The 26,479-nt window shown below is 41.4% G+C and overlaps 1 protein-coding gene across 5 annotated transcripts in view; it reads left to right on the plus strand.

The window, feature by feature from the left end:
• The window catches only part of Tmem182 (transmembrane protein 182), a 44,090-nt gene extending 18,438 nt beyond the window's left edge, over positions 1–25,652 (plus strand). For 2 of the 5 annotated variants that reach the window (XM_021258136.2, XM_004844475.3), the window contains 2 exons: positions 7,551–7,688; positions 24,545–25,652. In XM_021258136.2, the coding sequence (XP_021113795.1) occupies positions 7,551–7,688; positions 24,545–24,765 (359 nt within the window). In that variant the 3' untranslated portion in view covers positions 24,766–25,652. Of the gene's footprint in view, positions 1–7,550; positions 7,689–23,748; positions 23,887–24,544 lie in introns of all 5 variants that reach the window. The other 3 variants (XM_087204009.1, XM_087204008.1, XM_021258137.2) reach the window with 3 other exon arrangements.
• Positions 25,653–26,479: the final 827 nt, after the last annotated feature.

Consider the following 26,479-nt stretch of genomic DNA (forward strand, 5'->3'; position numbering starts at 1 on the left):
GGGAAGAGCATGGACTTTGTTTTGGGCACAGAACATTCTGGAGTGCTCCACACTGCTCTGTAAGAAAGGTTTGCTATGTCCATTATATGCAGGCAGAGCCAAGAGGACATTTGTCATACCTTTGCAGAACAAACTAAAGACACAAATGAAGACCTAGAAAAACACCGTTATTCTTACTACATTCCCACTACCTATAAGGACAGAAATACTAAAGCGTCCTCCATCTCTACACAAACCATGTTCATTACCGCAGCAACTGTGCTGCTTCTTCTCTTTCTTCCCTTTTCCCAGTGGTGAGTTGGAGTCACTGGAAGGATGTTCCAACAGCAGCCAATCGTGTCTGAGAATGGCCTCGGTACTTCCCCAGCTCCATGTGATAAGGGAAGCTCTTTGGGTTGGCTTGAGGCCTCCCTGCTTCCCAGCCCCACATTGACTCACTTGGCAAAGGCACCTTGGGGATAACCCCATGTCCACCAGGGTGGCAGGGCAGGGAGCTCTTCTATTCTACTTCCAGAAAACTCCTCCTCCTCCTAGTGACCCTCCCTGCCACTGCCCCAGGAGACTGTCGGGTGGCTGCCCTCACTGTCCCTCAGCCCTGCTGCAGCAGCCGCCTTGCACCGTTATCCATCTGGTGCCATGATTGTCAGGTCACCTCAATGGGCACCTGGCCTGCTTCTCCCCTGCTGACACAGAGTGAGGAGGGTGAGGGGTGTGCCCTACTCGAGCAGCTCCTGGCTCCTAGCACTTAGGGAGCCCTCCAAATAGTTTGCTAAGTTAAGTAAGTGGCTTGGTTATCCCCAAGGTGCCTTTGCCAAGTAAGCCTGGCAGGGCCACACTTACAGGACTCCAGGGAGACACCAGTTTAAGGGATGGGATGGATGAGTAGGGCTTGGGTTGGGATTTACTCTAAAGTAATCCAGTTAAAGCTCAGGCTGCTTTTACCAGTGGCCTAAATTAGTGAGGTTTTAGTCCATTTTAATTATGTTTGTACTGAAAAAATTAAAATGTAGGACTTTATTTTTCTAACCCTTTACCTGGAATTTAAATAGATGCCCATTCTGTCATTAGCTTACTGTCTGTGGTAATCTGCACATCCACACATGGAGACACACACAGAAGCACATACAGATCCACGCACAGACATACACATGCACACACAGAGACCCATGTAGATGCACAAACACACAGATACATGTGTACAGAAATACACACTCAGACACACACCACAGACATACATGGATACATACAGACACATGTACAGACATACCAGGCATGATCAAAATATACAGTGAATTTTTAAATTTTTAAAATTTATTACAGTAAAAGATACATTGTCATTAATCACCTCAAAATCCTCCCCCTCGTTTTGAGGACACTTCTGTCATTCTTGACGTTCTCTGAAGCAGTTCTGGAAGTGCTTTTTCATAAGCTTTATTTGCACTGTTGTGGCTGCCTAGATGTCCTGAATTGATTCAAAATGTTTAGCTTTTGTGATTATTTTGACTTTGGAAAAGAGCCAGAAGTCACACGGTGCCAGATCTGGTGAGTAAGGTGGATGAAGAGACATTATATTTTTATTTGACAGGAAATTGACATAAATTCTTTGAATTGATTTAGAGTATTGAGGCTCCCCCTTCTGTCTCTCTTAGACAGAAGCTTTCTTTCTCTCAATAAATTTTTCCTACTCTTAAAAAAAAAAGAATATTGAGGTAACCAGAACAAGAATCTGAGAGAAGAGGACTTCCAGAAGTGCTTCAGAAGTGGCAAGAACAATGGGATAAGTATGCTTCAAGCAAGAAGTATTTTGAGGGGGATTGATGGCAATGTATCTTTTACTATAATTTTTAAAAATTTCTATTTGAACATTTACTGTTGATCACACCTCCTACATAAATAAAATATAGATGCACACACCCAGTCACACACTTCCACATTTCCACATGCACACATATCAACATGCATAATTAATAGTGTACTTTATTTCATAGTCTTCACTGTCCTGTAGTTTCCTCCATGAAGAATTCTTAACTAATGATTCTCTACTCTCCCTGCTTATGTCATTCTGGAATTTGGCCTTTCAGGTATAATCAAGATATGAACTCCTTTGACACATATTTGAATCTGAAATTTGAAGTTTCAACACAGTTGATACCTTTTATAATATGTATTTTTTGTTAATTAAACTGATACATCAGGGACATCGTTTGCATTCCACATGCACTCTTTGTTAACAAGCTAGACACTCTCTAATGACTTTTCCCTATGAATACACAACAGAATGCTCTGTAAATGAAAATGAGAAAATACTGCATACAAGGGAAAATATAAAAATATGAAATGATATACAGAATATGTTAATGTCCTATTTCAGTGTACCCTGAGCTGATGACTAACAATCTAGATCTAGAATGGAGTTACTAAGTAAATTACTAGTGAAAGTAACACTGTAAGGGTAAGGTTTAAACTGGTTAGGAAAATAAAGTCAGAATGAACCTTTTATATAATGTCTGAGTTTAGACTAATTATTAGACATGTCCCCCATCTCAACACTTGGCCAAAGAGCATTGCTAGGTCAATTTAACTCCTTATTTAAAATCAACAGAATTTAATTTCTTTGAAAGTAGTCTTGGATTCTTACTTTTCATGGATTCAGATGAAACTTTAATTAACTCAAATTGTGCTAATACAAATTATCTGTAAATCCATTTATATTATAAATCTTGCTTCATGTACCAGCAGGAATTAGTACGAGTTCAATATTGTTTAAGTTAAATAGTGAATGGCATGAAGTGGAATTTTAGGGCTGTTTCCCCTGGCACAGTCCAAATCCATCAATGATAAGGCCATACCATTTTTATAGGTTCTTGTAACGAATAAGGAAACAAGCTCAGATTTCTCTGAGATACATTCCATATCTACAAGTTTGAAAGAATAGAAAACGTTAACCAGAAAATAATATCTGCCCTCCATAAAACTGCACACACGCACGCACACACACACACACACACACAAAGAAACTCCAGGGAAATTCTGACATATGTATTAGAATATCCCCATCTTAGGTCATGAGATTAAATGATGTTTGTTAATGTCAACTACATTGTTGATAAGAGTGTTTTATTTTGAAATGAGATAACCAGTAGGAATCACAGCAAATATATTTGGTGGCTTACTGCATGAAGCCACTGTTCACATACTATTTCAATTAAGCCTCACTGTAAACCTATGTAAGATATTGCTTTCCTATTAGATAACTGAGGTCAATCAGAATGACCTCATCAGTGCCCAGAGGCACCTCAGTATCACACTTGACTCCCAAAGCACACACATTTAATTCATTTCATGTTGAAGATTCTCTGACTGTGTCAGTTTTATTTTGAGGTGACTAAACTCTACCCAATTCCACAAGCCCATTCTTCATTATGACTGAATGTTTTAATTCTGGAATCTAAGTGTGATGCATACAAAAACTATGTAACATAATCAGCTAAGAAAACAGGAAACCCCAAGAAATGGTGTGATATACTTGAAGGTATGCACTTTGGAGCATTAGGAGCGTGGGCAGGAAAGTAGAGCCCATGGCAACAACACTTGGAATCTGACTCAGAGGCTATTTCTGTGTGGTCAAACCCCAGGCACCAGCACTGCTCCTTCCTTTAAATACCCATCTGTTACTCCTGCTGCTGACCGAGGAGTCACAATCAAAAGTCAGCTTATTTTTCCAGAGCAAATGAAAGGACAGGGACCAGCTGCTGGCAGCTCCGGGGAACAGTTGTTCCCTATTTCTGTTCTGCTCTCTCTCCCTCACCATGTGTTTTCTCTTTCCCATGCCCTCTCTTCTCCCTGTATAGAGGTTTACTCTGCCCTCTGTGTATCCTGATTCCTAATTGCAGAGCTCATGACTTCCACTCATCTCGGCTTTTATCGATCCAGCTACCAGGGCTTCCTTTCAGTGACACCTGTACTGCTGGTCCCCTCACTTCTCTCAAGGGATAGTGCTGGTTATTCCAGTTCACCTTGTTGAGCTGTAGTCAGATGTTGTGGGCCAGAGAGCAACATTAGGTGCCTTTGTGTGGGCTGCTGCTTCCATTTATTCATATTTTAATGTATTTAGGATTAGAATTACATTAAACAAAACATGGCCAGTGATTTCTTAGAATGCAGCCTGCTTTCAAGACTTTGTGTATAGTATGTTTCTATGTGTCCAGCATAATTTTTTTTTTAGTTTATTCCCTTTGGAGTTTCCTATATTGGTAAATGTGCTTGTCATCATATTTGTGAAATTTTCTAGGCATTATTTTTATGACTGTTTTGCTCTTGCCTCTGCTTTATGAACTTTAATGATGCAAATGTGAGAACTTTTGATTGTGTTCTCTAAGTTTCTGGGAGTCCATTTTTCCCCCAGTAATTTTTCCTTGCCTTTATTCCTATTGGGCAGTTTTTATTGTTCTTTGTTCAGGGTCACTTACCATTTTTTCTTTCATCTTCATTCTGTCATAGATTTTTAAATTTCAGACATTATCTTTTCTGATTTTAAAACTTCAATGCAATTCGTTTGTTATACACTCTGTTTCTCTTCAAGAATTTCTCTTTGTGTTCATTTTGAGGATTCATAGAAAGTGGTTTTAATAGCTGCTTTAAAATCTGTGTGATAACTCACAATCATAATCATCTACGGGTTGGTACAATTTTCTGATTGCCTATTTTTTTGAGAATCTGTCAGAGTTTCATGGTTGCTGGTATATTAGGTAATTTTAGGTTGTATTCTAGTCATCTTTGAATATGACAGTGTTTGACTTTTAATACTGTCAGACTTCTCTGGAGAATTTGGATTTGTTCCTGTTTTAACAAGCAATGGACCTTCTTGCTCTGTCTTTTGTTTTTGTGGTATAGTTTTTTGTTTGTTTATTTCTTTTTTGAGGTCAAGAGTAGGAAAATTTATTGGGGAATAGGAATAGCTCCTGAGAGACAGGAGGGGTCCTGAATAGGTTGCCTAATGCCAATTCCTTTTGCAAAGCCTCTGTCTTGTGTGTCATATGTCTAAGGTGTGTCTCAGTCAGGACCTAATCTGGTCCTGGGTGGTTTTTGTACTGTGATTCAGTTCTCTAAAACTTTGCTCTACTTCTTGGGACATTTTCTGTGCCCGTGCAATTTGGGGGTGAACTTGGTGCTTGTGCAGGTTCAAACATAGATCTTCAGCATCTTTTCTCCATCTCTCTCCCTGTGGTTTCCCTTCACACCCTTTGGCTTCTAAGGCCTCTTCCCCAGAGTCACAGGCTAAAAAGATTGAATTAGTTTTGTCCTCCTGCAAGGTAGCAGTTGCACGCAATCGTGGCATAGAAGAAGACAATAAAACAAAAGAGAAAATGCATGACTCGAATTTCTCCACTGTTTATACAGTGAAAGCCACTTCTCCTGCCTGTAGATCCATCTTTGAAGCCGAACTGGAGGCAGGACAAAAAAGGAAAAGAAAAAGAGGGAGAGAGAAAGGGAGAAAAATAAACATGAGGACTATCCCCTATTCTCACTTCCAGGGAACCCCCTTTCTGGGATCTCTGGCCAGAGTGGTGAATTGCCTTTTTTTTTGCTATTTATATCTTCTGCACAGTTTCTAAGTTGGCTTGCCTTCAGGCTAAACCTAGAAAGACAAACAAAATCATAGACCCTATGAAGCTGAGTTGGTCTTTCCCTTAAGGCCTGACTTCCCTCCCCGATCCACTTCCTATTACTCACTCTTTACCCCTCAGACAGATGTTGTCATTCTTATCCAGGTTTTGTTGTGATCTAGGAGTGAACAATGGGCTTCTCATTCCTTGGGCCACTTCTCAATGTCTCTGCCTCAAGCTTTTTGTAAACGAAGGGAGATGAAAATAAAAAGTGTAAGGTCCATCAGTTATGTAATAAACTCTGGTAGGACAGGGATCAGGGATGGCTGATATTTGGTCCACGGTCTTCTACTGTCACTTCATGCACTCAGAGCTGGCATTAACACAGTTGTCCCTTGCTACCCATAAAGGATATATTCCAGGGCCCCTATAATTATAGGATTATAGGATCCTATAATGTGCAGATGCTCAAGTCCCTTCTATAAAACAGTGTGGAATTTGCAAAAGAACTTACACACATGTTCCTGAATACCTAACATAATACAAATGCTGTATAAATAATTGTTACACTGTAGTGATTAGGGTATAATGATAAGAAAAAAGTCTGTTCATTTTCATTATAGATGCAATTTCTTTTCAAGCATTTTCTATCTTGGGCTGGTACTCTCCAATGCAGGACCTGTGCATTTGGAGGACAGCTGTGTCCCTTTGGTGCTGTGCTCCCACTGAGCCCTGTAACTGCAGGATGCTCCCAAGCTGGGCCAACCTGGAAGCCACCCCACTGGTCAGGGCTGGTGCACGGGGAAAAACTGCCCTTTCCTCCCTCTCCGCAGGGCTTTCTTAGCTGCATTTCCCATTTAGCCTCCTTTCCCATTTAACTGTGGTGGCTTCTCTTCTCCATGTTTTTCCTTCTCATCTTCTTTTCTCTAAGGTGCTAGGAGATCGATGTATTTCATCCTGGAAGGCAAGCTTGTTGAGAAAAATAATTCTTGGCTTTTCAATAAAGTTTGTATATTTTCTTTGAAAAGTTATAGGACATTTTTTATCAGCCCCAAATTGACTACTGAACTTTTCCCATTTACACCAACAAGCATTCATTTTAATACAGTAGCCTTAGAGAAATGATGAATTTCTTTAATAGATTGGTAATTATCCAGCTCAATAATGATCATTAAAATTCCTTTTCTTTTGATTACTACATATCACCAAACCCTCAGTCCATTTATCACCAGCTGCATCCATTAATTAAACCTTGCTTGTCCTTGACTAAGGGACTCCCGAACTTATTTTGACTCTAAGTATAAATATTAATTGAAAATTTATTATACCTGATATATTAACTATACCTGATACAAAATTTTAGATTTGCTTAGAAAGCAGAGCGGTACAAACTTTGTTTATGGTTTTGCTGGCCACTTTTTTATTTCCTTAGAACATTTTTCAGCTGAGCAATGGTCTAAATAAAAGTGTCCTTTTCTGTTAGGGGTTTGGGGTGATTTATTAATCATCTTTCAATGGATCCTTGTTGGACAAACATCATCCTAGCAGAAAATGCAAGGCAGTGTTTGTAAGTAATGGGAATGCTTTTTGTGTTTGCATTTGCTGTGAGACAGGTATGTGTGACCATGGTGGGAAGAACTCTGGGTATTCCCACTTAGAAAATGGGAAATCTGGTCAGAAAAATGAGCCCTGTCATGTATGCAGTATGTGTGGGCCACAGATTCCAAGCGCCTGGGCTACTGAAGTTCACCAGCATGGACATCTCTGAGTCCAAGGTCATTTGAGAACTTCTGTTATAGATAATTCAGGACTTGCAGTCTGGAATTCCACCTAGCATGGCTATGACTGAAATTAGACAAATGGGGCAAAGCAGCTCACTCAGGACAGTCGGCTGTGTCCACAGTCTAAGTGTGTTTTTCTCTCCTCCTTTCTCGGGGTCTCTAGTTTACCGCGGTTTCTGGGCAGTGCTGATGCTCCTTGGGGTGGTGGCCATTGTGACCGCCAGCTTCCTGATCATCTGTGCAGCTCCCTTCTCCAGCCACTTGCTCTACAAGGCCGGCGGGGGTTCCTACATCGCCGCAGGTACGTGCCAAGCCAAGGCTGCGTCCCTAGCTTCACAGCTCCCAGTTTTAGATGCAGATCCCACTTCAGCCCTCCAGTAGTAGGATGCACCAAAGGTCACAGTCAGTACTTGGGAGTGCTGCTGCCACTGTCTTCCTGCTTTCCCAGAGACACCTTGTCCAGGTGCTAACCCGCTTGGCCACCAGGGCTATGGCTGCCATTTGATTCTGTCATGGGAGCGAGAAAACTGAGATGAGATGGCATGGATTCACTCCCAGCTCTGTAACAGCCCTAATCTCTCTTGTTCTATAAATTTTCAATCTGTAAAATAGAGGCCATAACATGTCTCTCCATAATGTATCAGGATACAAATGCACTTTTTGTGTACTCTTCAAAAGACAGTCCTGTCATCATATTTTTGATAAACATACACTTATGATTTATTTATCATAAGTAAAAACAATCATTTTCTACATTTTATTTGGTTTTCTGTTTATTTATGTATCTTTCATTTATTTACTGTGATAGGGTCTCATTAAGTTGCTAAGTTGCTTGAACTTGTGATCCTCCTGCTTCAGCCTCCCAGTGTTCTGGGATTACAGGCAAGTGCCATTGCACCTGGCTCTAATCTCTTAATCGTAGTTTATCTGTATTATTAAACATATTTTCTTCTGTTTAAACCTGCATTTAGTTTAGTCAGCTTTCCAAATAGTCATTCTTGGTAAAATGATCATACTACAAATAGAAGAAAATAATTGAATAGATTAATCTTCTGAACTTTAAGCCTTTTTTTATTTAATTAGGAAGTAAAAGTCAGATGACTGTCATGAAAATGCAAGCACATTGCCAGTATTTGTGAAGATAGCAGTTCTGTGGAAGCAGACAAATTTCAGTGAGACTGGGACCAAGCGGTCCAGGCCTGTGCTGTACTGTGACGTCAGATCAGAAGAACAGCATCCAGCATCTCTGTGCGACAGTGTAGGAACAGATCCAGGAGAGAAATAGGATGGAGAGGTTTATTGTCTTTGTAACCTTCTCAAGGACAGCTCATGATGGCCCCCTCCCACCATAATTCATAGTGGTCGGTTAGGCAAATTCTTTGCATAATGTTGCGCTTGGTGCTGCATAAGGAATAAAAGGGCACATCAGATACAGGTCCTCTGTTACAGAGTTTAAAACTCATTGGGAGAAAAGCCCTGTTTAACTGGTTCTGTCTTTCTGTTTTCTTTTATTTCAACTCTTTTCTCTCATTGAAATTACTCACTGAGCTCAGAGTTTTTAATAACCCTGTTTTGTTGGGATAGAAATGACTGACGTGTGCAATTTGTGGATAATTCAGTGTCATTTCAGACTATTCACAGACTTGTGCAAACATCATCACCTTCTGATTTCAGAATATTTTCATCACATTACAAAGAAATCCCCCCTTCTTCTCTTTCACTCCCCAGAAGCCATAAGAAACCTAAACTACTTTCTGTCTCTATGGCTCTCTTACTCGGGACATTTCACATAAATGGAATCCTAGAGTCTGTGGTCTTCATGTTTGGCTTCTTTCACTTAGATCTCAAAATTTATAATGTCTCTGCTTTCAAGCCCATTATATCTCTTAGTGTCTTGCTTCCCAAGTAGTTTTTCTCTGCTAAACTCTATCCTTGCTTCAGTGAAAGTTCTAGCAAAGGTGGATACTTTTCTATCGTCTTCCCAGAAATAGAAGTACACAGCATTTTGTTAAAATGTGTAAATACTTGTTTCTTCTCATTCCCTGATTTTATTTTTTAATCTCCATTCATAGTAAAGGGAACATATAGGAGTATCATTGTTTTAAAAGTACTTTGATCCTAGATTTGGTCCTTTTAGAAAATTTTGTATGTTCACGTTTGTGTGGGCATTTCCTGCTACTGAAAATTAATTGTTGTTCAATTTTCCATTTTATAACTAGTGCAAGAGAGTAGTACATCCAAAGAATTATCTTTGGCTGAGAACTCTGTAGGAAGGTGATGCATTTGGTGTGTACTCACATAATCATATGCATGTGCTCAGAGGGTTTCCTTTATTCACCAAATGGCCTGTAACCTGTGCCAAGAGACCCAGGGCCTCCTTCATTGGTACTTCATGCAAAAGGCCCTGGGGATCTCTCAGGTGTCCAGGGCTTCTGGGAGCCCATTCTGAAAAATACTAAACCAGATGCTTATGAGAACAGGTCCTTTAAATGTGATTTTCAGATTCCTTGATGGCACAGTTCTGTATAGCTTGGGTATAACAGTTTATCTCACAAGAGGGAAAGAGTAAGAAAGACAGACAGACAGACAGACGGATGGCTCTGTTGCATGAGATACAGTGTTACTATGAACTTTATTACTTAGGGTAGGAAGTCTCCTGCACTGGGGGATGGCAGTCGCTGAGCATCTACTAGTAGCTCCTATCCTCAGACACAATCTTTAAGCCTTCACAAAGCCAATGAATCATCCTTAAACTTGAACACTTACTCACCAAAGGATTTAAAAAAATCTTATCATTGTATAGTATAGCCATGTGCTGATGATGTGGACAGGCAATTTCTCCTTTTAGAGATGGGAACTGACAGCTATTGTATGTGGACAGCCAAGAAAACACGGAGTATTCTTCTTGTCCTCGGACTATCAGCCAGCCCAGTGTCTCCTGCACCAGCTGGAATTGAGAACTGTGCCTAGAGTTGTTCATGGAATACATTGAGTTGAGAGTCTAATTCTCTCTTTGGTTAGATTCGATGTTTTCAAAGTAAAGGGCCCTGTTTCCTTGTGCTGAGCATTCGAGAATCTCGTGCATTTTAGGGCTCACCTCACCATCGCCTGCTGTGCCTCCGTGCTTGCCCTGTGCCAACCCTCTGCTTGGCTGAGAAATCAGGAACAGGTGTGGCTTGGGCTCAGGGTGCTGTGGTTGCTTCATCAATGCCACAAACATGCCCAGACTCTTTATGTGGACAGATGGCCTCAGGGGAGGGCAGAACCAAATTCCAAATGCCCCTGGCAGGGCATGTGCACACAGGAAGTGGCTCTTGGGGATGAGCAGAAGCTTGTTTGGGGGGCATTCCGTGCTTGACAGAGGGATGTTGCTGTCACAGCTGTTGGGGGAGCAGCCTAGGGTGGTCCGAGGTATTTCCCGGGGGCCAACAGGCTCAGAGCCAGCTCAGTGGGCAGGTGCTGCCTCTCCCCAGCTCTGCACATCCTTCTCAGGCCAGGAGGGCCACGCATGTCCTGAGGAGCATTAGTTCTGGACAGAGCGTACCGCAGCTGTAAGGGCGTGAACACCCCAAGCCTGTGTCTCAGTGAGTCATCATCACCTCCACAAGCCCCAACAGCTGCTGGGATTCTTTTGGTGTGGACTCACAGGAAACACTGACACTGAGGGTGATGCCTATATTCTGGCCAGAAGACTCAACTCTGGCTCTTACCAGATGTGATAGGAAAACCTCGAAGGGTGTCAGATTGGGTAGGCATGGCAGAAAGAATGATTGGATTATATGGAGAAAATCATAGTAGATCTGAAAAATCCTAATCCCAACCTCAGTACAAAGTGACATCAGCACAATGATTGCCCTATATGCAGAAGCCTGTGAAATATACCGCAAAGAGCAAGGCCATAGTCTCCACGTTCTAGGACCCTGGGATTGCAGGGTGAGCCACCAAAACCAGAATATGGTGTTTCCTGCTCATCGGGGTAGAAACACTTTGCTGCTGTAATCACAGATGATGATCCTGAATGGCAGACTGGGGTGGTGCTGAGAAGTGTCCTCTGGTGACTTCAGAGACGGACAGTGTCTCACATGGGTGGAGGAGAATGAAGAACTTCCCAGCCCCGGCCATGTCCTCGTCAGCATCCTGTGAGTTGGAGGATGGGAGCAGACCCTATTCCAGGCACAGGATCTGTTGGCAGAAGCAAAGGATACCTTTGTAACTTTGTCCTTTGGATGCTCTTGGTTGCTTCCTGCACATGCCTGTTTGCTGTGCCCAGTTCCGTGACCCCAGGGTCACTTCGGGACAGCTGCTTTCTGGGCCTCGTTGCTCACCAGTGACAGCAGCAGAAGATGTCAGCATGCACTGTAAATCCCCTGCTGTGCAGTACAGACCCTGAAACCCAGTGCTCCCAGCATGCTCACCTGATCCCTCCTGCTCTGGCAGAGATGCTCTGTAAGATAGGAGCCCTCTGAAAAAACTAGTGCAGCCAGAGCCATAGTGCATGCCTGTAATCTCAGCTCTGGGGAGACAGAGGCAGGAGGATCTCAAGTTCAAGTACTGCCTGGGCAACTTAACAAGATCTTGTCTCAAAATAAAAAATAAAAGGGGCTATGTAGCCCAGTAGAGGATCTTTGGGTTTGATTACCAGTATTCCAAAACACAAGTGAAACAAAGCAAAACAACATCAACAAAACTAGTGAAGAAAAGGGGCAGTAGATGTAAAGGGAATAAAAATTACTGCCTCCAGCAGGTGAGACTGAGTTGCAGGGGGATTTGTGGGATTTGTTTTCTTTGTTTCTTTCAAAAGGCAAAAGGATATAGCAGTTGCTCTCTGGTAAGCCATGATTATTTCTACATGAGAGGAGAGAGCTGTGCACGCATTTCCCTTTGACTGAGCATGAGCATATGTGCACACAGATGCAGGTATTCCGCCAGGCTCTGTGTACTTCCCCCAGGTGCAGCAGGAAGCAGCACAGCCCTGGGGGGGGGGGGAGGGGCATGTAGAGGTGGTGGGCCTCACAGCAGGGAGAGGAGAGGAAGGATCACTGGCTTGGAGGTGCGTGGGCCTGAACAGCACGTGGGCTTCCTCTGCACACATCCATTCTTTGCACAAGCACCTCTCCCACATACATGCTTTCCTCCTACACACACACCTTCCCCATGCTTGCTGCCTAAGTTAGTGTCCTGGAGCTGCAGCTGTAAACGGCACCTGCTCCAACATATGGGGCCTGGGCACCGGGACTTGGTTGGCTGCAGTGGCCTTTCTGAAGTGTCTGTGCCCCTCCCCATGTGCAGGCAGCAGGCTCCCAGGAGAAATTAGAGCCAGCTTCCCAGCCTGGTGCCCACAGTTTCCCCAAGTCCAAGGTTCCAGGCCCTCCCTATCTGCTGTGTGGGGGAGGGTGCAGGAGGAAAACCTGTCCATAAAAGCCACTTGTTTCCACACCTGCCTGCCAGATGTACTTCCTGTGACACAGTCCATGCCTGGATGTGACAAAATCCTGAGGTGCGCTTGCAAGGCAGGAGGCAGAGACCTCCCCACTCTGGGGTTTCTGCAGCAACCCGCTCTGTATACTCCATGGCACCTACCAGTGTCACAGTTAACCATTTTCCTAAAGAGTTGTCTGGATGCTGATACTGGGACAAGGTGGGAAGGCTTTCCTTCAGATTTTATGTGGGTTCTCTAATACCCCACCTGGCATTTTATGTTAAATGTCAAGTCCCAGAGTGTGTCACCCTTACTCTATGTTATTCAAGAAAGAGCTGTGAAGACTTTTCATTCAAAAAACACTTCTCTCTCTCAGATTCTCTGAGGAAGCTGATTTCCTCTGACATTACCTTTCAGCTGAAATGCATGCATGAAGCAGGCTCTCAGCATCCCTTTCCACAGAGGCACTCAGATGAGAGATGACCTGTGACACCAGGGGAGAGGACCAGGTTCCAGGGAAGAATTCCATAGGCACTTGGCAAAGGAGAGCTAAGAGGAGTTGGAGCTGAGTCTCCAGAGAGAGAGAGCTGTGTCTGTCCTGAGTTCCAGAGACCAGGCTCCTGTCCACCATTACTGGGAACATTCTGAGTGGGTCATGAGCTAACTTCTGCCTCCACAAATCTAGGAAGCAAGAGGTCAGCTCAACAATTACTGATGGAGATTTCCTGGAGAAACTTAGACTTCAACCTTGAATACATGCTTCCCCATACCCTCCTTTAAAAACTACGCTGTTCTTCTGAGAACAAAGGCTACAGGTTGGCACTCAGTGCTTTAAGTCATGTGACATATTATGGGGCATAATTCATCCTTGTTAATTTTGGGGAGTTTTTAGATGTGTAAGACCACACGATTCTCACTGGCCTGTAAATAATGTGTCTGGTCTGGAGTTGGGCTCGGCACCAAGGAAAGGCAGACTGAGTTTCCATATGCTTTACTCTGCTTCTCCCAACTCTGGGCATCATTAACATCCACTATTTACTCAATATGGAAAGGGATTTAATCATTTTGCAAATATTCCCTTCCATGCCACACCTTCCCCCATGCAGTCACTTTGCTTAGAAATAACTAGTAGCAAGTGGCTGGAGAGTATTGGTTTCTTGGCTAAGTTTTATAAGTTTTATGAGACTTCTTTTTTCCCTTTACATTTTTTCCTTTAATATAACAAAGAAGTGGAGATTAGGTAGAGATTGCCCTGAAATATTGACCTAGGCTAAGAGAATGTTCCAGAAAGAATTTCCACTTCCCATAGCTTGATGGTTCCTGTAGAGGGGTGGGAAACTGATTTGCTGGAGTGGATAGTGAAGGCAGGAAGTGTCTTTCCAGAGAAGCCACACAGGTCTGGGTTCATCCCTTATTTTCTATGCTCAGTACCTCCCAATGGGGTGCTTGCTGACACCTGGTGGCTGATGCCAGAGGACTTCGGAGGTCCTGATTCCCCTGTGTCCCTCCCAAGGACTCAGGCCAGGAGGCTCCTTGGTGAGTTGATTCTTCTGTTTCTTGGCCAGTCCTTAAATAGCCAGGTCACATGAGGACTGCTGGGGCTCTGAAGATTTCTGAGAGTGCTATCTGCTAGGCTTAAGCGGGAACTCATGCTGAAGCTTAATAATAACAGAGCAGCCAGCACTCACTGTGCTTATCAGCCGTCCTGTGTGCTGTGAAGCGTGGCCCAGCCTTTCTTTCCTCCTGCTCCTTTGCACTGTGGTATCTGCATTATCTCTGTTTATCAGGGAGGCAACTGAGACAGGAGTAAGGGACCTGCTCAGGCTGAGGCTGTCTAGCCAGTAGCTTCCGAGGTGGGGTTTGGACCGGAGTGGTCAGAGTCCAGGCCTGTGCCCCTCAGCCACACCTTGAAACTCAGTGCTTTTGAGTAACTATCTCCTCAGTGTTAGATTCAACTCTGCTTTTCAGGTTACCTTCAAACTTACTTGTGGAGATGCATAAATCCTCATGATCATTCTGTTAATAACTTTCTTCAAGAGTATTGAGTATGTAGATGTTTAATGCTACCAATTATTATGCCAATCTAGGAAAGTCATAAATGTTTGGGAAATCCAGTATGTAATACATTACCTAGGTTCAGTTGACCAGATAAAAATCTGACTCTGGGAAATGAAAAGAAAGACCCAATTAATGTAGTTGGGAAGAAGTACAATGAAATGTGTGCCACAAGGAATTTGGGGAAAACAGACAGGTGTGATCACAATATTATAAATACATAAAGAATTAAGGCACTCATAAAATTGGAGGAAGATGCATGGAAAACATTTCTGAATAGAATAGAGAGGGAGTCAAGGATGTTGGTCATTATACATTAGTTATTTTACAATTTCTGAAAAATGTACATAAAACAGCTTAAGTTTATTATAATAGAAAACTCTAAAGAAGAAAGAACTGATTACTATAGTATAAAACACAATCGAAATGATTTTTAAGGACACGAAACTTATTTTCCCAGAAAGAGTGTTTCATCTTTAATGAATCACTATAACTTATGAGATGACTTGGAACACATATTACAATATAATAACAACCCTCTTCTCCTTCATATAACTTGTAGAAAGACAGGTATACATGTCAGACTCTTGGACAGAACTCGAGGGCAAACCAACCTGTATCAGTACCTACATTCCCTCCATCGATGTGACATGTAGGGGCCCCAAACTACAGTGTGGAAGGTTCCTAGTGTATTTAAATTAAGACATATGAAAACAGATTTGCAAGCAGTGTGACATCTTTTTTTAATTTATTCATCCATTTATTTATTTATATTACATTTCTTCATATTTTGGGGGGACTCTTTAGATTATCTTTTGCTTTTACTGTGACATCTTAAAATGCTTATATTTAATACACTAACACTCTATGCTTTTAAAATACTTGCATAAGCGATAGGATTCTATCTACCAAAGTCTGCTTTCATCCTGGGAAGATGTGACCAAGACACTGTGGGTGTCTGATTCTGTACTACTCCTACTGACCCCTGGATATGCTCTTTTCCCCATAGACCCATACCCATGGTAGTGTCTAATTTATAAAGTAGGCACAGTAACAGATTAATAAGAATAGCCACCAATAAAATAGAATAGTTGGAACAAGAAACAGTAATAGAAGTTATTTACATAATTATGATATTTTCCATTTAATGTATTAGAATTACAGTTGACCTTAGACAGCTAAATAGCAGCAGGTGCAGCACAGCCCTAGAATGTAATCTGTGGGTATCTGGTGAATGCAGGGCTTGTGTATCATAATCCTAGTGGACCCCAGTGGCATGTGCAGTGAGTAGGAGCATTGTGAGCCTGTCCCAAGAAGCGAGACCATGGCCTGCAACCACACAGCCAGCTCCTGTTGGTTAGCCTACCATGCTCTTGTTGGTTGTGATTTTTGATCTTCAGTCTAGAAGCATGCCCTAAATAGCACAGGGACACTGCCCATTCCAAAGAAGTCCCAGAAGGGTCCTTGTCTTTATTTCACAAATGTTTCTTTCACAAGGAAGCTTCATAACATCCATTTATATGTCATTTTCTATGTTTCAAATAATATAAAATGAAAGTTGAGAAAATAATATAGGAAATGAAAACAACCAGGCACAAACAACCCTGTGCTTTCGGCACTCAGGAAGCTTAAGCATCACTGAGAGCTACCGAGTGACTGTCAGTTTTGTTTAGAGAACTGGTAGTTGAGGAAGATAATTATGCAAAGCTTAAATCACAGTGTTCTGGCTGGCACCCAGCAGGCCTGCTTTATGCTGGAGTTGGGGACAAGGAGGGACCTGTGGCAGGTGCACTTCCTATCCCTGCCCATCACTTCCGGGAGACCCAGTGGTGTTTTATCAACTTGCCACATCATGGGTCTCGATAAGAAGATTATGTTGCCTTTCTAAAAGACTCTAAGGTAATGCTACCCATCATTTCAAAAGTCTACACATATATGCATTAGAATGTCACAAAGTGATATATTTATAGGAACTTAATTCTCGATATCCCAAACCTGGAAGTTTCCAAATGTTCATCAGTAGGTGAGTGGATAGATAAGCTGGTATACTGTCACACCACGAAACATGACTCAGCAACAGAGGGGACTGCTAACAAGGACAGCATGGGAATTCTCAGTCTCAAATTGGATGAAAATAGCTGCAAACAACCCACATCCCACCGCTGTGGTTTCACTCCATGATGTTCCAAGGGCAAAATAGTCTTCCTGGCCAATGCTATGGTGGGGATACATTCCATTTTTAATAGGTTGCGGCTACATTGGTGTTTCCATTTGTCAGAACTTATGAAACCATACACTAGAAATCAGTGTGTTTTACTCTGAGTAATATTCACATTGACTCACATGTTCATGATGGGGCTGTAACTCGAATATCTTGCTGCTGGGGGGCTCTGAACCATGGGGGTACACACATTACTGTCTCACTGGGTGGCATAGGACAGTCATGGGTACCATCTGTGGTTCTAGCTGGCAGGAACTTAATAAAAGAGTGAGAAAAATAAATAATAAAGTTGGAGTATTTTTAACCATTAGTAAAACCTTCAAGCAATTGGAGCTTAATATGGTACCTTCAAATATTGGGAATGGGTTCATTTAGTCAATGTTTATATGAAGATGACTGAGGCATCATAGGTGATGCCCCTGGTGGGGATGTCGTCCCTACCCTGCTCAGCATTCCTCTGCCAATAGACAGAGGACAGTCCTGAGATCTCTCTTGGTGAATCAGAACATGATAGCAACCACCTGCCTTGCCAAGTTTCCTTTTTGTTCTCTCACATAAAGACTTTGGCTCCATAGGTGGACTGTTCTCCTAAAGCTGCTGGCCCTGACACATCCGGTCCAGGCTTTGTTTTAGTCTCTAGAACCCCTTGCCTTCTGACTGACCTCAGAGAAGCCAGCTGGTCTTGAGACCGCTTCCTCAGAATGTTTTCCCTGTTTGGGAATGTTGTCAGCCTCATGTGCGACACCTGATGTTAGATATGAGATATACCACAGGTTTAACGTTTGACCTTGGTACACAATCAACTACTGCATGTCTCATTTTCCTCCTCTCAAAATAGCCACCAGGAGTAATTTGACACTCTAACCCCTAAATGTCATGATGTTTACTTCCTACTTCTCTGTAGAGGCCCTTGTAGAATCTTGCCTTATCTTTAGGTGTGTGTGTTTCCTTCACGTAGAGAAAAACAATTTTTTTCTTATTCTAAATGTCTTTTCACTTTGAATTTCCTTTGTAATCATTTTTTGTAATCATTTTTTATTATGGGACTCAGTGGACTTTCTTATGCCCCTTGGAAGATGAAATGAGTTACCCCTAACCTTGTCTACGAGGTGACTAAAAGAGGCCAAAGGATCACCTTGAATTTACAATTCTTCCCAGAACCTATTATTACAAATGGTACATGAGAGACTACCTGGACACAGGCTTTATGTGAGCGAAAGGCTGATTTATTCTGTCTAGGTGCAAACAGGCTGCGATGAAGAAAGATGTCAGCATTTGGCCAGAAAAGAAGTTAAGTTTTTGTAGGGTTTGAGGAAGAGGGTTGTAATCATAAGGAATCTGGGATGGAATGCTAGAGGTCAAAGTTCCTAGGATGGTCAATGCACGTTGTAGATAATACTGGACTTTTTGGGGCCAGGGAGATTGTACATCCTGTCCTAAATTTTCTTTATGGTCATCCATTCTGTTTACTGAGAGTACCATGGCCCTTTAGTGGTTTCCTGTTGTTTGTGGTGGGCTGCGTATTTGTTGAGAGGGTCCCACTCAGGTCAGGCATGACACATAGTACTGCCTATGATTCAGAATAAAGCACATGTAGAAGTTTAGCTGTACCTAAAGGTTTCAAGATAAGTTTGTCCTTATTAAGAGATTCCTAAACACCCTCTCTTTTTAGACACAACATGTGTATATGTACTTTTGGGCAAGAATGGAGAAATTTGACAATTTGCCCATCTTTCTAAAGAAGAATGTTTTTATTTCTGAGGCTAAATTTTTCGCCCTCAGGATGTGTTTTCAAATCTGGTTTTTATAATATAGTAAAAAAGATCTGTATTTTTATCCCTCCTTTTTCTGTTCTTGTTTATGTGGAATAGTAAGGTAATGCAATTTTATTTCTCAGTATTTGATTTGGCCTTGGGGAAATCTGTGTATTTTGTTCCCAGACTGTGATTATTTCCATATACTTATAATCAACAGTTGTGTTCTGATGTCCACTTGTGACTAAATTTTATATCCCCTTTGTTTCAGGGTAAAAAATGCTTTCCAAATTGAATTTATGACATTTAGAGGGAAAAAACTTTTAACTTTGTAAGATAATCCATGAAAAATTGTAAGTTTGAATGGGTCTTCTATATGCTGCCAATAAGGGAATCAATGTATTTTTCATGTTGTTCAATTATTTGTCCATGGCTTTATTATGATTGTAAATTTACCTGTGCTTTGGGGCCCTGTTTTAATTCTTCTGATAACATATTTCATAAAATTTTTATTGGACTTTAAAAACATAGGTATCATAAAATTTATTTGTTGTTTGGTACCAGGGAGTGAACTCGGGACCTTACACTTGCAAGGTAGGCGGTGGAACCACTGAGCTAAATCCCCAGTTCCAGTGTCATAAAATTTAATTGTAAATAAATTTGTTCTTTGAAAACATACGACCAAATTTGAGTACAATGTTATTTAAAAAAAGAAATTACTAATTTAAACATTTGCAGTATTTTCTGTGCCTGCTAAAATTATGATGGCAAATGGATTTGAGATATAATTCATTACTGAAGCACATTATTGTGTATAGTTTTGTAAGTGAGAGTCGTAAGATATCAAGGAGGAAGAGTTCCCATACTAATAGTTCTGTCCTAATAGAGTTGCTGCAGGTGAGATCGATGATATTACTGGTCATGTCCCCCCGAAGAGAGATGTATTTGTTTGGGGAGCACACTCATTTCCCTTCTCCCTTCCTTATCTCTCTGTTTTTCCTAACACACATGGCTACATTTTACCACACTTTTTTTCAAGTCATTTATTTTGGTTTTTGTTTTGGAATATCTTTAAATTTACGTGCAACTTGCAAGTACTGTCAGCCAGAGACTCCACTGAAATTTTTCTGTCCTCTTAATATCTTTTATAACAAAAGAGTTTAATCCTGGACCATGTGTTGTGATCACTTGTGTATTTGGCATCTCCATCAATACAGCACGACTCCTTCTTAGACATTCACGACTTCGACATGTGTGAAAAGTATAGGCCTATGGCTTTGTAGAATGGTTTTAAGTTTGGGTTTGCTTGATATTTTTTCATGATTAGATTTAAATTCTGCACTTTTGGCTGGAATATCAGAGCAGTGAGGCTGTATTCACTCTACTACACCTTGCCAAGTGACATGTGACATCCATTTGTTATAGCATTGGTGATGTTAGCCTCAATCACTTGAATAAAATGGTATTTCTTGGGTTGCTTTAGTACATTTTGTGCACAGAAAGTTTGAGCCTATATAAGCATCCTTTGATTTGTCCATATTTTATACTCTAGTTTTAGCATCCATTTTTCTTATTTGAATTGTTGCTTAAATGGTTGCCATGTAGTGATTCTACCCTTTTTTCTACATTTATAATTTGGTTTTTTATTATAAGGAATAGGGCCAGGGATTTAGCTCAGTGGTTTCGCTGCCTGCTATGCAAGCACAAGGACCCGAGTTTGATCCCCTGTACCAAAAAAAAAAAAAAAAAAAAAGGAAAAGATTGCCCTTCTCCCATTTATTTATTTCTTTATTCATCTGTGTCTATTGCTGTGAGCTCCTATTTTATTCACTGAGATACAATGGGACATGATCAGTGTTTGTCTGATGATCAGATTGTCTTGGTTTGGGTTACAGGAGGCCTTGTCTAGCTTGAGGTTCTTTGAGTACAGCCCTGTCTGCTCATTGTGAACTTCATGGCCAGCCTGGATTCGGCCCTTTGATGAGGAAGTCCTTGTTCCTAGTATTTAGATGCCAAGATCTGAACACTTGGTCATCTCTGTGTTGATAGAGTATTGACTTTCCAGGCCTTCTCAGGAAATTGAGCCAAGAACTATATTTGGGTGTACACAGGCATGTATATTTTCAAATGAACACACACAAACTTTCACTTCTGTATTTGCTTCTCACTCATCTATCTCTCCATCCATCATCTATGGACCTGCCTATCTATCTATCTATTTATCTATCTATCTATCTATCTATCTATCTATCTATCTGTATCTTTCTAGTATCTATTTATTGAATACCATGATTTCACACTGATACGTTCAATTCCTATTAAACACCATAGGGCTCATTCTAGCTTCCCATACTTTTCACATTTGTAGCTGGATTTTCCGGCAGTGAGACTCTCATCTCCAGTTGGCCCTAATGGTTTACTTCCTGTCACTCTTGCTGTAGGTAGCAGGTTCCTGGCTCTTTGGCCACAGACCTCATACCAATCACCATGATAAATTCTTGCTGCCTTATCAGTTACAGCATTATCCTTTAGTGCAAGAATTTTTCCCCACATTTGTTAGCTCTTTTGTCCCCCCATGCATCCCCCATTTATCATTTAATGGGTAGGGAGGCACTGACTGTTTTACCCCCTGGATGAGATACAATCATAAGCTGATTTGATACAAATTAAATGAACTGAATCTTCCATTAGTGAACAAGTGAGAGGCTATAGTGGCAGAAGCAACTATCCTTCAGTGCTTTCCTGATGTAATTCCTCTTCGAATAACAGCAGTGTTTAAATATAAGTTAACTCTTCCTTATTAAGAATCATCTACATGATTACCCATGGTACATTTTTTAATATTCCAAATTCAGTAATGGGTTTTGTAATTTTTGGAAAGATGTGTCTGAAGCTATTTGTTTTTCACAAAGGCAATTTCTTTTTTCATAAAAGTATCTGAATGCGTAAGAGTCACATGATGCATGGAAGATAAAAAACCATACCAAGAAATGCAAAGGTATGCAAGGTACTTGCAGGAGGCAGAAGACATTATGCAAATGCCTCTGCCAGACTTGACATTATCGGGCCCCCACTGTGCATGCATTTGCTGCAAGATGTACTGGCAGTCAAGGAGTTACTGGACACTCCATGGCATGGCCATGCTGTCATCAACTTCTGAAAAAGGCCTCCAGAGAGTTGGCTCACCAGCTGTGGTTTGCCTGGTTCTCCATGCCATGGTTGTGGTACAGTGGCCCTGTCACTCTGTTAGTTCTGTGCCCACCGTGCAATGTGCCACAGACTGCACTGGGAAGGGTGCTTTTCATTAATGAAGCTTCTGTGCTGGTTCTGCACTATAACTGGGCAGGAGGAGGTGTGGCTGGGGTGCTGTCTCACTTTGACACTCTTATGACCCCTCCTTCTGTCTCTACTCCTCCAATTTCTTCACAATGGAGTCTTACTCACCTTCCTCATTGGTGAGACAAAATATTGGACACCTGCAACTTAAAGAAGGAGAGGCTTATTTTGGCTCATGTTTCAGTGGTCTCAGTCCTTACATGGTCAGCTGACTCTGAGGCAGGAGGACTTGGTACAGGGGGATGGCAGAGGAGAGCTGCTCACCTCAGGGCAGGCAGGAAGCAGAGAATCAAGGCAGGAGCCAGGGAGGGAGATATAACCTTCCAGGTCACACCCCAGTGACTGCCTCTCCTGACCAGGCCCCACTTCTTAACAGCAAGTCAACTGTAAACCCTCATAATCCAATCACTTTCCAAAGGCTCTGCCTATGATGCCATGAGGCTTTAGGGGGACATTTTGATGTAAACCGCAACAGGTGTGATGGCCCAAGAGAGAGAGGAAGTGTCCTCAGTAGAGCAGGAACACAGCTGGCATGAGAAGTTCAATAGATCCCCAGCTCTTCAAAGTTGCTTCTTCTACCAATATGCTTCAGATTTTGTTCTACCCCTGGAGTTGCATCCTTGTTTTGCAGATATAATAGCACTTGCAATATGGAGGGTTTGTGTCTTCTATAGTTTGGATATCGAGTGTCCCCAGAGGGCAGGGTGTTAAAGGCTTGGTTCCCAGCCTGTGGTGCTGTTGGGATATGGCAGAATCCTTAGGAGTGGGGCCAGCGGAAGGAAGTTAGGTCCCTGGGCCCTTGGATGGGATGTGGCAACCTTGGACTTTTCTCTCTCACTCTCTCTTGTTTCTTTTGGTCTCCAGAACACCATGAAGTGAGCAGTTTTCTTCTAACATGTGCTCACACCGTGATGTTTGGCCTCACAAGGCCCCCAAAACAACAGAACCATATGACCATATGGACTGAAACCTCTGAAACCATGAGTCAAAATCAATCTTTCCTCCATATAAGTTTCTGCTTAGAAGTTCCTCAGGTTTATGGTAACAGAGATGAAAAACTAACACAATACCTATGGTTCACTTCCTTAATTCAATAAGAACTATAATCCTTGGTGTTTGAATTGAACTTTTGTACAAAGAACAAATGATTATTTTGTTTTGGGGCAAATTTGAGTTATTTGGGCTGTATGTTTAGTTTGAAGAACCTGTCTCTCACTAGTCAATCAACAGACGTGGTGGTCTCTTACCATGACTACAGAACAGTAACATGGAAAAAGAATATGCCTAGAAGTATTTGCAAATTTCAGAACTCACAGTACTTTTCTGTCATATCTACTTATGAAGGTCAAGGGTTCAACTCTAGTACTTTCTCTGGTCTTGGAATTCCAATGGTGTTTTTGAACTGGTGGATCACAATTACCTGGGAGTTGTTGATAAATTCTGTTATTGCCTTCTGGCTAATTATCCATCTTCCTCCTCCCTCCTTTTTTCTCTTCCTTCTTCCTCTCCCTCCCTCCTTCCTCTCCCTCCCTCCTTCTTTTCCTTCCTTCTTTCCTGTTTTTTCCCCCTCAAAAAGGCGCTTTATATCAAATCTGTGGTTGCATATCCTCAAGAATATTTTATCATCAATCTTCTTTCCTCACTCTCTCAAGACACCATTTCCATGCCGGACATGGTGGTACAGGAGGATCCAGGCTGAGGCAGAAGGATCACTGTGAGTTTGAGGCCAACCTGGGCTACATAGCAAGTTAAGGGCAGCCTGAACTGCCTAATGAGACCCTGAATAAAAGAAAAAAACCCAAATAAAACACCATTTCCATATGCTATGGCCAACCATCATATCTATGTTTCAGTTTTACAGAGTAACAGATGTTTCTTTGTGTGCATGCAGCATTTCCTTCTCCATCTTTGGTTTCTATCCTCATGATCATATTTAATTGGAGCTCTAGTGGGCTGAGTATCATAGCCTAAGGGGCAGAAAGACCTGGGCTCACAATCAGCTCTGCACCGCTGTGTCCATATATACTTAAAACTGGTGCATTTGTGTGTATGTTTTGTGTATAATAATACATATATCACTGGTTTATTTAAAATACTCACCCTAAACCAGTCATATAATAAAAAACAATGAGTATGTGTTAGACTATAACTCCACAGAGCTAAGATCTTTGACTGTTTATCTCCATAGACACCTAACAGAGTGTCTGGCACACAGTAAGAACTCAATAAATGAGTGTTAACTCTTGCTATTGTTCTTGTGGTGATACAGCCCTCCCCACAATGCTTTGGAAATTAAATGTAAGTGACATGTGAAGGTAAGCAACATGTCTCTGACACACATGACAGACTAAAGTCTTTCTTGTCCTCCCCAGGCATCCTGTTTGTTATGGTGGTGCTGCTGTATACCATCTGGGTCCAGCTGGTGGCAGACTTCGAGGGCTATCGGAGCATGAAGCTGAAGGACTGTCTGGAATTCACCCCATCCGTCCTGTTTGGCTGGTCATTTTTTGTGGCCCCGGCAGGAATATTTTTCTCTTTGCTGGCTGGCTTACTCTTTTTAGTTGTTGGACGGCATATTCAATTACATCACTAAACAGACTGTGACCACCAGCATTTTTTTCCATCTTATTTTAAAGATATCAACATAAAATTAGTTGATGTTCCTCTGACTTGTCTTTGGAAATGAAGCATTGTGCTTGTGATGTCCTCTAAGAAACTGCTAGAATTTCTCCAGACACTAACATGTTCCCATATTATCTAAGTGCTATCAAGGACTCAATTCTCCAGGGAAACAATACCTCCTTTCATGGCACATTTTGGAGTCCATGCAGGTTGGGTAGACCCAATAATACCATACCACCACTGGGGGCAAATCAAGATTTAGTTTGAAGTCTCCTTTTTGGACATTTGTTTCTGTTGCTAATTTAAAAACAAAATCTTGGAGAAAAATTAAGAATGAAAAACATGTTGTCAGAGAATTTCTTTCACTTTTCCTCTACCCAGATACCTACCCACATATACATTCACTGACTCCTGTTAGCAAATTATTCACTATTTAAAAATAGACAACAGTTATTCTTGTTAGCAGGAGCTACAGACTTTGAAGTTAAAATGGTCCACAACAAATGAAACCAAAAATATGTATTTTATTTTTTCTCACTAAAATTAATTTGCTTGCCTAATTTTATTCTGTTAATTGTGCATGTTCACACAAACTTTAAGCTACATTTAAAATTGGCAGATTTGTACACCAAATTTTATATAATATAAATGAAGATTTTATAAACTTAAAGTAGGCTAATTGTATAATGTAATATGGTTGAAAATATGTAAAAACCAAGCACGTCAATTCAGTACATAATCCTGTTTGATATTTTGAAATTCGTTTAAAAATTATATTGCTAAGATGTTCAACATGTGAAAATTTATTGATGAAATGTGCTTTTAATATTCTCCACCTATAAAGTTTTGAAATACGTCCATGTAAGGCTTGCTTTGTGAAAGACTATGAAATATTAGCTCTCCCCAAGATTTTATAGGTACCAGTTCTTCTGATCATTTTATGTCTTTAATTATTGCCCCTCAATTTCTTCTTCTTTACAACAGATACATTAACATTTACAGATCTGCAATATCCTTTAACTTCCTAGAAGGAAAGATTTTTTTTTTGATGGGGAAAAATAATTCTTTATCATTTGCTAGCATAGACATTTTGCGTATCAAAGAACTTTCTCTGGCGTGAATGTTGATTGAAATGAAACTCATCTAAGGGATATAGGTATTTATATTCTGGAAGCTTCTATCATGCCAAAGTTTGATGTTAGTGAAAGAACAGCATTTCAGCACATGTGAGCTTTGTTGGAGGCCCCTCCCTGTTTCCTTAAAGAGTTGGTGAGAAGGAAAGGAAGGACCCAGAAGGAGAGGGGAACTGCCTGAAAGTCACTCTGATAGGGAAGCAGTGGCTTCTCACCCAACTGGTCCCATGGAGAGCTCGCCCAAGCCTTCTTTGCATGCCTTCTATTTATCCTGAGGCCTCAGTGGGAGGGGGCTGAGAAGCTAAGGTCTCAGTTATCTATAGAATCCTGAGGACATTCTAATGATAGTTAGGGCTTACCCGTAACAATGATTTTTTTTGGTTTCAGGTATTGAGCTTGGGACCTTGTGCTTGTGAGGCAGGTGGCAGAACCACTGAGCTAAATCCCTGGCCCATAAGAAGAATTTTTTAATAGTGCCAGACTTTAGCTGGTTTCTCAAGTCATTTTGATGATTATCATGAATATTTTTGTGGTTCTTTTCCTTTTTCTTCT

Source organism: Heterocephalus glaber, unplaced genomic scaffold (genome assembly GCF_053883595.1).
Source record: "Heterocephalus glaber isolate CG9 unplaced genomic scaffold, H.glaber_assembly_v1.0 deba00000470, whole genome shotgun sequence".
Taxonomy (NCBI): domain Eukaryota; kingdom Metazoa; phylum Chordata; class Mammalia; order Rodentia; family Bathyergidae; genus Heterocephalus; species Heterocephalus glaber.